General features: G+C 43.2%; 1 protein-coding gene across 12 annotated transcripts in view; it reads left to right on the top strand.

The window, feature by feature from the left end:
* Positions 1-6,726: 6,726 nt before the first annotated feature.
* The window catches only part of PSPC1 (paraspeckle component 1), a 73,163-nt gene continuing 67,273 nt past the window's right edge, over positions 6,727-12,616 (top strand). For all 12 annotated transcript variants that reach the window (XR_006102846.1, XR_006102843.1, XR_006102842.1 and 9 more), the window contains exon 1: positions 6,727-7,268. Coding sequence is in view for 2 of the 12 variants with exons in the window: in XM_042457255.1 (XP_042313189.1) it covers positions 6,846-7,268 (423 nt within the window). In the remaining 10 variants the exon portion in view is untranslated. The remainder of the gene's footprint in view (positions 7,269-12,616) is intronic.

Raw genomic sequence — 12,616 nt, 5'->3', positions numbered from 1 at the left:
GAAATTTCGTAACCTGGGTATTTCGTACCCCGAGGTACCACTGTATAGGGAACGCCCCCTAGAAAGCGAGGGAGTCACGCCTCCCACCGGGTTATGGCAACCCTACCTCAGTCTCAGCCACTGTTGCTTTGCATGGTTCCAGTGAGTTCTGAGAACTCTAGGCTTGGGTGAATTAAGAGAGCTTTATTTAGAAACTATGCAGAGTGCAATCACACACACACACACACACACACGCAATAGCAATTCACACTGTCACAGCATTCAGAGATAACAAAAAATGAGGTTTGGAAAGGGGATGGTGGAGTTTGAGGAATTTTTAAGGAGAGTGATATTTACCTGTTCAAAGAGTGGGCCACAGAAAGTGAGAGTGGCTCAGACTGGAATATGAAGGGAACACAGTATGTGAAACACAAACTGGCAGCCAACTATGTGCAAATAGGCTAGATTTTGGGACCAATATTTATACAGTCGGCTCTTGGTATCTGTGGGGGATCTGTTTCAGACCCTCAGTGTATACCAAAATCTGTGGATGCTCAAGTTCCAAGACTTCAATGGCAGCATGTCCGCGTGGCTGCACTGCTATTAAGGACAGACCCCATTGTCCCCAGTGCCGACACTTGCACACTGCTGCACTGCCATTAGGGACAATGGGACTTGTCCCTAATGGGGGTGGGGTCATGCACTGTCATCGGGGACAAGCACGGCCTTGCTGTCCCTGGATGGCATGTCCATGGATACCGATGGCCGACAGTACCTGAAAACTACCCTCTGTGTATGGAGCTATCTGGCCAGGTAACAAAGGCTTGATGCTTCTCCTCAGAACTGACAAATGGGTCCCGGACTAACTGATGGTTTTAACTTTAGTGTGACAAAAAGAGTGATTGGATCAGGATATCCCCAGGATGGATGGACAGGGGAGTTTGACTGGGAACAGGACAGGGGCTAGGCAGAAATAGTTGGCTGACTTCTTTGGTGCAATGAGACCTCCTTTGTCTCTTGGTGCAAGAGGAAATACAGAAGGCATGGTGGAAGTAGGGTTGCCATAACCCTCCTTACTGGTGGGACATTCCCGGTTTTTCACCACTAGGGGGCGTCCCTGCGACGGTGTTGCCAATCTGGTGACTTTCACACCAAAATGGGTACTTTTCAGAGCCTTTGGTGTGATTTTGGTGGTTGGTTTTAATGGTAATTTTGAGAGTTGAAATAAGTTCCAATTATTTTTATTCAATTAGGGCTATGTTTTATTGCCATATTAACATTACAGGGAGTTTTCATGGATTTTGACTGAATATTTGGTGAGATATGGGGGGAATTTGGTGAGTTTTGGCCAAACGTTTGGGGAATTATCTTTGAGGCTTGTTGGCAACAGGAGGTTGCCAGACTCAGGAAGAGGAGCTCCTCCTCTGTTTGTTCCCCACTTGGTCCCAGCAAGGCAGCAGAGGGAAGAGGGCCATTTCCTTTGGCACCAAGGAGAGGATGATGATGAGGAGGAAGAGGAGGAGGAGGAGGAGGAGGTGCATGGCCATTTTCAATATTTATTTTGCCCCTGTGTATTTTTTCTAACTTTGACTGCCAAAGCTCAATGCTCTGGAATTCTGGTGTCTGTGAGGCATTTGGCCTTCTCTGTCAGAGAGCTTTGGTGCCACAATAAACTACAATTCCCAGGATTCCATAGCACTGAGCCCTGGCAGTCAAAGCAGTGTGTTTTGGACACAGATATCCTCCTTTTGTGTGTTAATGAATGAATCCAGTCCCTAGCCTTTCTATCTTTCTCACACACTGCAGGAGTAATAACCCACTTTGAGACTGCTTTAACTCAATGCTAGGGAATCCTGGGAAACATTGGGCAACATTGAGACTTCTTTGTCAGAGATGGCTCTGAGGCCACAATAGACTACAATTCTCAGGATTCCCCAGCACTGAGCAGTCTCAAACTGGACCATTTCCTCAGTGTGGGTGCACCTGGTGAGGCATTCTGGGCACTGCGGTTCAACTACGTTTGGAGGGTTATGTGACTCCCAGTCAGAGATAGCTCTGGGGCCACAGTGTACTACAATTCCCAGCATTCCCCAGCACTCACCCAGGACAGTTAAGTCACTCTCGAACTGGATTCTTTCCTCAGTGTGGATGCAGCTTTGGTGAGGAACTCTGGGCATTTGAGTCCATGTTTTATTTCTGCAGTGTATTTTGGACCAGAGACAAGGTGACCAGACATCCTCCTCCTTTTCCAGGACATGTCCTCTTCTGTCAAATTTCAAAATGTCCTCCATTTTGATCATGCCTAAGAAACATGCATCTATATTAACATTTTAAAAAAATCATCATCAATTTTTTTCGTGTGCCCTCCATTTATTTAAAATGTGTCCTACATTTGAAAATGTTGTCCTACATTTGTCCCGGTTTGGAGGTCCTGACTTATGGCAACCCTAGGTGGAAGGAGGAAGCAATTATTACACTCATTTAGATTTGATTGTCCTATTACTTGGTTTGTCTACGTGCCTTGTGTCTTTGTTCCTTTTCTCCTGGGAACCTGACCCAGTGTTTCTTGAGATCATCCTGACCTCTCAAGAACATGCTGTCTCCAGATATGAAGACCTCAAATCCAGTGTGGGATATGCAAGGTGTGCTAACAACACACACACAGTGGGTAACTAAGACATATGCCTTGGCTCAGTCATAATTAAAATAGAGACTACAATCAACAAATCAGAAGGCAACTAAGACTTGGAAAGGTAGCTATGAAGGAATTAGCTGATATCCTCAGGTATAAAAAAAACTGTCATTAAATATCATTAGAATCATCCAGGCCATAGTATTTCTGATATTCATAAATGGATGAGAAAGCTGGATCGTGAAGAGAGCTGACAGGAAGAGAATCAAGTCATTTGAAATGTGGCACTAGAGAAGAGTTCTACGGATACCAAGGACTGGAAAATAAATAAAATAAAATGTTAATGGGTCCTAGACCAAATCAAGCCTGAAGAAGTTAAGGTGAATAAACTGAAGATGTCAGGTGAAGACAATAATGCCTGGCAAAGTGGAAAGCATTAGGAAGAGAGAGACAACAGATGGAGTGACTTAATCAAGGAAGGCACAGCCCTGAAGACATGAGTGAGCAGTTGATAACCAGGGATCTTGGAGATGTCTCATTCATGGAGTTGTCATGAGTTAAACAAGAAATTTATCTGGGAGGACAGAATTGCAAAATTAAGCACATTCAGCCAGTACTTCTCAGAAATTCCTGTGACTACTGGATGAGAGTCTGGGTAGATGACTTCCCTCACTTATTTCTTGTGCTAGAGGATGGAGGAGCAATCCACTCTCAGGACACCCTCTGAGTGCCACCTGAGCAGTAAGATTGCTCTCTCTCTTCTTTCCTTCATGCATACCCTCTAATTATTCTAATTTGGAAAGAAATGTCAGGAAGAAACTTTTCTGGAACATGGCCACATAGCCCGAAAAACCCATAAAAAACTATAGAACAGTCCTGATTAACACTCTGTCATCCCACTTTTTCAACTGTTTTCCCCCTTTGTCCTCCACTTACTTCAGTTATTGCAAACTGAGTTCAAAGTGCAAAAGTACTGTAGTTTGCACTCAGTGGAGGAAGCAGAGTGGCAAAACCTTGTCCTTCTCAGTAGGCCTGGGTATGTTGTTTGACCACAGGTGTCCCAGTTTTCATCTATGAAATGTTGGAGGTATGCTGCATAATGGGAAGCAATCTGCTGACAACCAATACTTCTAGAGAAGAGCTAAATCCCAGACTGGGATTGTGGTTGCTCCTGCAAAACACTGTCTGATAGCTGGACTTAGTAGAGTCCATCCATCTAGTCTCAGTCAGAGATGGGGATTCCTGCTGTTATCTTCAGTTTCTGATCAGATATCTTTATAGCCGGGATTCCTTCTGCAGTGGGACTCAGTTCAGGGAGCAACAAAGTTAACATGGAGGAGGTCCAATGTCTGATATTCCAACTGTATTACTAGGCCTATTAAAGCTAGGCTGCCTTCTCTACTGCATGTAGCAAAGTGTCTTACTTACAAAATAGCTATGGATCTTTCTGAAAAGGGCTGGGTTTGTCAACATGGATAAACCTTTAGAAAAAAAACAACACTTACCACCAGGTATACGCTTTACAATATTTATAATCTCATTCAAAACTTTAAAAATGATTAAATGTATGATATAAACAATATATTATAAAAAGTGACATGCTGGACTGAATCAAGTCCTATCTAATCCAGCATTCTCTGGTGAGAAGGCCGGAAGAATGATATATCTTCAGTGGCATTTATTTGTTGTTGTTAACTGCCCTTGAGTCAGTCTCAACCCATATGGCCCTGTGGATGAGACATCTCCAAGTCCCATGTCCTCCACTATTCTGCTTAGCTCCTGTACGTTCATATCAGTGACCTCCTTAATAGAGTCCATCCATCTAGTATGCGGCCCTCCTCTCTTTCTACTTCCCTCCACCTTTCCTAGTATTATTGTTTTTTTCAGTGAGTCGTGCCTTTTCATGGTGTGTCCAAAGTGCAACAACCTCAATGTAAACATCTTGGTTTCCAGGGAGAGTTCTGGCTTGACCTTCTCTAGGACCCATCTGTTTGTCTTTTTGGTGGTCCATGGCATCCTCAGCACTCCAGCCCCACGTCTCAAATGAATTGATTTTCTTACAAACTTCTTTCTTAACTGTCCAGCTCTCACATCCATACATGGTAACATACATGAGTCCCAGTACTGGGAAAAGAGCGAGATACAAATGAATATATAATAAATAAATAACAAGGCTTGTATGGTTGTAACTTTTGTGCTCAGTTGTATATCTTTGCATTTGAGGATCTTTTCTAGTTCTTTCATAGCCACACTTCCCATTCTTAATCTTCTTTTGATTTCCTGGCTGCAGTCCCTGTTCCTCTCAATGTTTGATCCCAGGTATGAAAACTCTTTTCCTATTTCTATTTCTTCATTGTCTAGGTTGAATTTGTGTAATATCACCTCTTGTGTCATATCCCCTCTTAACCTTCTCTTTTCCAGGCCAAACAACCCCAGCTCCCTAAATGGTTCCTCATAGAGCATGGTTTCCAGACTCTTCTTCAGACACAGTATTATTCCAGGTGGGGCCTGACCAAAGCAGAATATAGTGGCACTAATACTTCCCTTGATTTAGACACTATACTTCTATTGATGTAGTCTAAAATTGCATAGGCCATTTTAGCTGCCACATCGCACTGTTGAGTCATGTTCAACTTGTGGTCTACTTGGACTAGGAAGGGGAAGGGCAGCTATGAAAGAACTGGAAAAGATACTGAAGTGCAAAGACATACAACTGAGCACTAAAGTCAGAATTGTTCAGGCCATTGTGTTCCCAGTTATCATGAACGGATGTGAGAGCTGGACAGTGAAGGAAGCAGACAGAAAGAAAATCAACTTATTTGAAAAGTGATGCTGGTGAAGAATACTTAGGATACCATTGACAGCCAAGAAGACAAACAAATGGGTTCTCAGACAGATCAGACCAGGGCTCTCCTTGGAAGCAAAGATGATCAAGTTGAGACTGTCCTACTTTGTCCACATAATGAGAAGGCATGGATCGTGAGAAAAAACAATAATGCTAGGAAAGGTAGAGGGTAGAAGAAAGAGAGGAGGACCACAAACCAGAGGGATAGGCTTGTGGGAAATTTTAATCTGTATTTTATGATCTTGTTCTTTTAGTTTTATAGTAAGGGTTAAGGGAATTATGAAATGTTTATGTATGTATTATCTGATATATATTACTGAAGTATTTTTACTGTTGTAATCCACCTCGATCCTTCTGGAGAGGCAGGATATAAATAAAATTTATCATCATCATTATTATTTCAGGACCTGGGCAAGGCAGCGGAAGGTAGATTCTTGGAGACGCCTCAACCCCAGGGTCGCCATGAGTCAGAACTGACTGGAGGGCAGCTAGCAACAACAAGAAGCCAGACGTTGTTTACTTTGATGTAATGATGTAAATTGTGTTTATTAGTTTGCTCTATTGCAATTTGTGGTTTATTTATTTTAAGGAAGAGGGGGATTGTGAGGTTGTTTTATTGTGTATACGGTTTTATTGACATAAGCCACCTTGATCTTATTGGAGAGGCAGGATAGAAATAAATATTAGTAGTATTACTTTAAGGGTGTTTAGCCATTGCCATCTGAGGCTGAGAGAGTGCCACTTTTGCCCTTTATGGGGCCAAGTGTGGGATTCGAACCCTCTTCTCCAGATCTGGCTCTCTCTCAAAACAGGCTCCTCCACTTTCTTTCTCCCACATTCCAAGAGGGGCTCTAATGCGCAGGCGCGCTGGCCTGGGACCCTAACGTCTCCAGGATTCCGTTGATCGGTAACATTTCAAACATATGCGCATGCGTATTACAGAACCAAAGTGGAGGGGAGGCTTCTCCGATCTATGCGCATTACAGAAACAACGCAGTGGGGGGAAAGGGCGGGGCTTTTCGGCGCATGCGCATTACGGAACCAAAAAGCACTGTAAAAGGGTGGGGCTTCTCGGCTCATGCGTATTAGGGAACCAAAAGAGACGGGGAAGGGCGGGGCTTTTAGGCGCATGCGTATTACGAAACTAAAAAGCAATGAGAGGGCGGGGCTTCTCTGGCTTATGCGTGTTAAAGAATTAAAAAGCGAGGTAAGAGGGCGGGGCTTTTCGGCGCATGCGTATGAGAGAACCCGAGGCGGTTGGAGGGCGGGGCTTAGGACGTCGCCGCCAGCGGACGAGAGCCTTGTCCGCCATTTTAGGTCCGGTTCCCTCCGCCTCCTTCCTTCCTTCTGCTCTGAGGCGACGCCAGACGCGGCCGAGGAACCGGAGCCATGTCGGCCAACAGGAACCTGAAGCAAGTGCGGATCGAGAACAGCTCCCCGGCCTCTGCGCCGCCGATGAGCATGGTGGGCGGCGGGAGCATGAAGGCGCTGCGGGGGCTGGAGCCACCGCCATTGCCGCCTCCGTCGTCGTCGTCCTCGTCGGCGGCGGCGGGGGAGAACGAAGGCGCGGCGGCCTCGCTGGCGCTGGGGAAGGAGGAGGAGGAGCAGGGCGCCGGGGGCGGAGGGTTCACGGTGGACATCAAGAGCTTCCTGAAGCCCGGCGAGAAGAGCTACACGCAGCGCTGCCGCCTCTTCGTGGGCAACCTCCCCACCGACATCACCGAGGAGGACTTCAAGCGCCTCTTCGAGCGCTACGGGGAGCCCAGCGAGGTCTTCATCAACAGGGACAGGGGCTTCGGCTTCATCCGGCTGGTGAGTCACGAGGGGAAGCAGGGCGGGAGGGAGCCTTCATTTGCAAGGGCTTGGCGGTCAGTGGCTTAAGCGAGCAGAGCGAGGAGGGAAGGGAGAAGGAAGCTGAAAGACCCAGGGGAGGATGAGCAGATGGAGGGCTTCAAAGTGGGAGTTAAAGGCCGAGGAAGGCTGTCTGCCCAGCCCTCTCTGTCTCTCTGGGAAAGCGTCTCATTCTAAGTTTAGATATTGTGTGGCCGTGTTTCTTTAAAGGTTTTCTGTGGCGTTTTAAAATGTTCAATAAAGTTATTATTATCATCTTAAATAAAGAATGCTGTCCAGGGAAGCGTCCCAGGCATTTAGCATCATCATCGCCCTTAATTTTTTATTAATATTGTTACCTGCATACATTGGCATTAAAAATATGTTACATAACTGTAGTTCAAGTATCAGGTCTTTTACTTTTTAATTCTGTGTTTTATCTTGCCTTCCCCCCAAAAAAGGGGGGGAAACCCAGAAAAATTTACCAGATCCCAAGACTTGAAGGAGAATTATTGGAAAATGGAACAAAGATGCCATTATAAATAAATAAATACTATTATCATCATTATCTGACTCCACTAAAAATGGCCAAAGATGTTTTTATTTGTGAGCTGCCTTGGGTCCCTTCTGGGAGAAAGATGAGGTACAAATCCAGTACAATAAACAATTTCCCTTTACTCTTTTCCAAGAAAGGCACCGGAATGAATGAATGAATGAATGAATGCAAGGAAGGGAAGACAAACCAGCAGTATATCTGCTGTACTTGGTCCTGTTTCCTTCTTCTTTTGTGTCAGGTCTCTCTCTGTCTTTAGATTGTGAGCCGGAGATGCCTCAGGCAGGGCTGGCCAGAAGTCCTCCTCCTTCCTCTTCTTCCCCACCACCAAGGAGGACCAGGCACCACAAAAAGCTTAGAGGGAAAAGTAGAGGGACATGACTAAAGAAAAGCTAAAAACACACTCATGGAAACGTGAATCCATGTTTCTTACTCCTGCTCAAAACAGAGGATGCGTTGGAATTCCTCCTGGACAGGAGGTTGAAAATGGAGGACATGTCTTGGAAAGGGAGGGAACTGTAAAATTAATGTCTGTGAGACGTTACAAAGGTGAGAGCCTTTGCGGCTAAAAAGCAGGTATAAATACTCAAAACAAATAAATAAGGTGTACCCCACCTGCTTCTCCCCCCTTTTCTCCTCCTATCGCTGCTGGAGGCCAGGGAGAGCCTTCCTTGCCCTCCCTTCCTGTGGGATTCTGCAGCAGACCTCCGTCTATACACACACACACACCCCATTCCCATACCAGAGGTTTTCTCCCTGTGTTGCAATACCTGCCCTTTTTGCATTGTGTGGCATTTTTAAAAAATGCTGGAACTCATCTCCTTTTTTTATTACACAGACCAACATGCACCTTGCCTGGCTTTTTTAAAACTGCATTTTGTGTGTGTGTGTGTGTGCGCGCACAAGTTTTTAAGTCGCCTGTCAACTTACAGTGACCCCATGAATTTCAAAGGGTTTTTCTGGGGTGGGGAATACTCACTCACGGGTCTTTTCCCCCCAGTTCCTTCCTCTGAAATAGCACCTATAGCACCTGGAATACTAACCGGAGCTGACCCTGCTCTAGCTTCCAAGGTTAGACAGTGCCTTTTAAGCAGGGTGACCAGACGTCATCTTTCTACATTTCAGCCATCTGTCCAGGACAAAGTCCAAAATGTCCTCCATTTTGCACCTGACTAAGAAGAATGAATTTATACAGTCACCTCTCCATATCCATGTATATTCTTGATCCATGGGTTCAACCATCCACGGCTTAAAAATATTTTTAAAATATATAAATTCCCAAAAGCAAACCTTGCCATTTTATATAAAGAACACTATTACAATATGCCATTGTCTTTAATGGGACTTGAGCATCCATGGAATCAAACTCCAGTGGATACCAAGGGCCCACTGCAGCAATAATCATAATACCTCATTGTATATAATAGAACGTGAACATCCACAGATTTTGGTATTCATGGGGCATCCTGGAACCAAATCCCAGCAGATACCAAGGGCCCGCTGTATTTATATGAGTGTCTTTAGCTTTTATTTGGTAATGTCCTACATTTTTTCATGAAAGTTCTGTATTTTGTGGTGCCTTGCCTTTGGGGTTATATTTCGATGTTAATTAATTCATGTTAAACACTAGAACAGTGAATGAATGGTACTGCATTCATTTATAACATCTGGGCTGCTTTTTTGTTAAAATGTTCTTAAAGCAGCATGGTATTTTTTAAAGAAACCCAACCTGCAAAACACACCAGACTTCTCCATCCCAGTCAGGAATGACTTGAAGGCACACAATAGAAGTACCAGCTAAAGTAGCTGCATTGAATCAATTGTGAATCATCCATACTAAAGTATATGGCTTGATTCAGCTGGCCTGCTCTAGTTAGGACTGGCAGTTGGATTTAGGCTTTGGTCCCCAACAGAAATGCATTTAGCTCCATTACTGAAAGAATATTATCCATAAGTATGGCAGATTTCCTGAATGGTTTTGTTTAAATTCCTGTTTGCCTTCCAAAGTGTTCTGTGCTGTTGTCTGTTTGCATTCTTCACATTGTCTTGGCACCTTTTATTTCGGCTGTCTAGCAGATTGGTTCTGCTGTTAACTAATATAATCACTTGCAACAACAGCTGTGTGTGTGGGTTGTTTCAGAACGCAAAAGTGGAGACACAGTGTGGTGTTTCTGTATTTCTAGAATTGTCTTAGTATTCTCTGTATTATAGGCCTGTGTTTCTCAGAAAGCAAAGCTATTGACTGTTCTTTGTTTAGGCTGTGAGAGTACATGTAATCATTATGGAGAGCAGTGGAGTTTATTGTTTCCTGATGGGCAATACAGATAACTATTGGCTTTTCTTAGTGTTATTTCAGTTTGATTCATTTGAGAGAGATTTTCTTCAGAAAAATTGCAGTGTGTTTGAGAATTCTCACTTTAACCTCATCTCTTTTTCTTAAAGATAGTAGTCTTGGAGATACAGTAAAAATTTACAAGATTTTATTTCCATCTTCTAGGGATGGTTAATCTGGATTTTAAAATATGTTTGAATGCTGCCTATTTCTTTGCTCCAGCTGCCTCAGAGCATCATTGGACTCCACAGTACTTCACTCTTCTCGCCCCATTCCCTAGATAGCAAAAAAGCTGGATAAAATGAGATCTTCAGCTGAGATGGATGTGCAAATTAAAAATCCCCCTTGGTTGATTGCCATTTACTTTTTTGTCCAGCATATGTTCTGTGTAATTTACTGTTCATAGTCAGTTATTTCTTGTGGACAAGAAACCAGTTGTAGCATATAAGTCTCTTTCTACTATGATTTATTCCTTTATGTTCTGCAGAATTAGAGAAACCATTTGTTAGAGTTACCATAAAACAAAAGCCAGATCTACATAATTGTCTGTAAACAATAGTTATGAATGCAAATATAACTATTGTTTACATAGTAATACAGTACATCTCATCATACTTTGGAAGACTGGGACCAGGTGATGTTTGTGTATGCTCAGTTTGCTGTCCAGATGTTTATTGTTGATTAGCAAGGACCAAACTCCTTACCTTTATTTTTATTGTCCTATATCATTTAAACTGGTTTTGTTGTGTGCTTTCAAGTTATTTCTGACTTAGGGTTGCCTTAAAATTGTCATGGAGTTTTCTTTTTTTCTTGGCAGATTTCTTCAGAGGGGGTTTGCCATTGCGATCCTCTGAGGCTGAAAGAGTGTGACTTGCCCAGGGTCACCCAGTTGGCTTCTATGGCCAAGTTAGTATTAGAACCCTGGTCTCCAGATTCCTAGTCCAGTGCTCAAACCACTGCATCATGCTAGCTCTGGATAGCTCTTGAAATAGAAAGTGTTTTCAAATGGGAGAATGTCTTCTGACATTCCATGAAAGAGAGTTCTGCTCTTTGTCAAGCAGGAAGCTTTGCCACAGACTGTGTCCTAGATCCTCTATATCTACGAAATAGAAATGCAGTCCTATGCAAACAAATAGCATAGTACAGTAATGCCTGGGATGTCCCCACACTACAGTGCAACAAAGGATAACATCTGTGGAGCCATAATACAGGCTGGAGCCACAGATGGGATGGAAGCTTTTCAAGAATGCAGCTGGAACATAGAATGTTTCATATGGACAGGGAAGGGCTATGATACTCACAGGTCCCATGCCCAAATTTGAGAATGGGTCCTGGGACATTTAGATGGGCTTGCAAAATTGAATATGCTTTACATTCAATTACTCTGTCATCTCTGCACCTAAAGTTCATTACCTTGCCTGTTTAATTAGAGTCGGAATGGAAACTGCACAGTGTTGCAGACTGCATTAATCATCCTCCTGGGAACCTTGGAGGTCTGTCTGCCCCTCATTGTAAAAACACTTCATTTTATTTATTTATTTTATGTTTTGCTTCCTGAAAGTGTAGGAGACAATTTTGCCATGTTGTGTGGATCTTTTTTCAAAAAGATATGCTGGACTGTCTTAAAAGGGTATAATACCCACTCCCCACAAATTAGGATTCACAGTGGCTCACAATTTAGAAGAATAATGCAGTTAAAACATACAAACAGTGAGCATTAAAATAGAAGTAAACTACTATTCCTCTTCTAGCTTCCATGGATCTTTCATCTATTTCAGTGTTCTGTCTGTGGCCAGGTTACTGTATCTCATGATGCAAGAGTGTTTCTATATCCTTTTTTCCTCTTGTAACAACAGAAAGCATGGAAGATTGGCGCACAGGTTGATGCTAAGATAGTGGGTCCTTCTTGAACACATGTGGTTGATGATACTCATGTCTTTCTCCATCTGTTTGTGATCAACTGCTGCTTATGCTTTCTGGTGGAACACTTATTTCTTGTAGCATATCGTTGGAGGCTACTAGTACCATTGGTTGTGACACCACAATTGTAGATGCTACAATTGGTTGCTATCATTGGTGGTTTACAGACCACCCTTTTGGGCCAGCCTGTTGCTGCCCCTTTCCGCGCCGGAAAGCATTAAAATGTATAAATATAAAATTTAAAAAACAATTAAACATTGAAACAGTTATGCTATGCATTAAAAGAACTCAATGCTGGTCCTTCAAGCCATTGATATTTATTTTGTTTGCATATGTACGTTAATTATTATCACTACTTTTGTTTTAATTTTGTACTGTGAAATTCTCTGGAAAGTCTCCTGTAGACAGCCAAGGCGGGCATGTTTAAGAAACAGTCAATAAGAGCTATTTATGTGCTTTCCCTTTCTTTTAGCAGAACATTCCTGTGTGTATTATGTGTCAGTCTCTATCAATAAAAGTGGTAGA

This window comes from Sceloporus undulatus, chromosome 3 (genome assembly GCF_019175285.1).
Source record: "Sceloporus undulatus isolate JIND9_A2432 ecotype Alabama chromosome 3, SceUnd_v1.1, whole genome shotgun sequence".
NCBI classification, from domain to species: domain Eukaryota; kingdom Metazoa; phylum Chordata; class Lepidosauria; order Squamata; family Phrynosomatidae; genus Sceloporus; species Sceloporus undulatus.
This window is presented reverse-complemented; position numbering and strand designations above follow the sequence as displayed.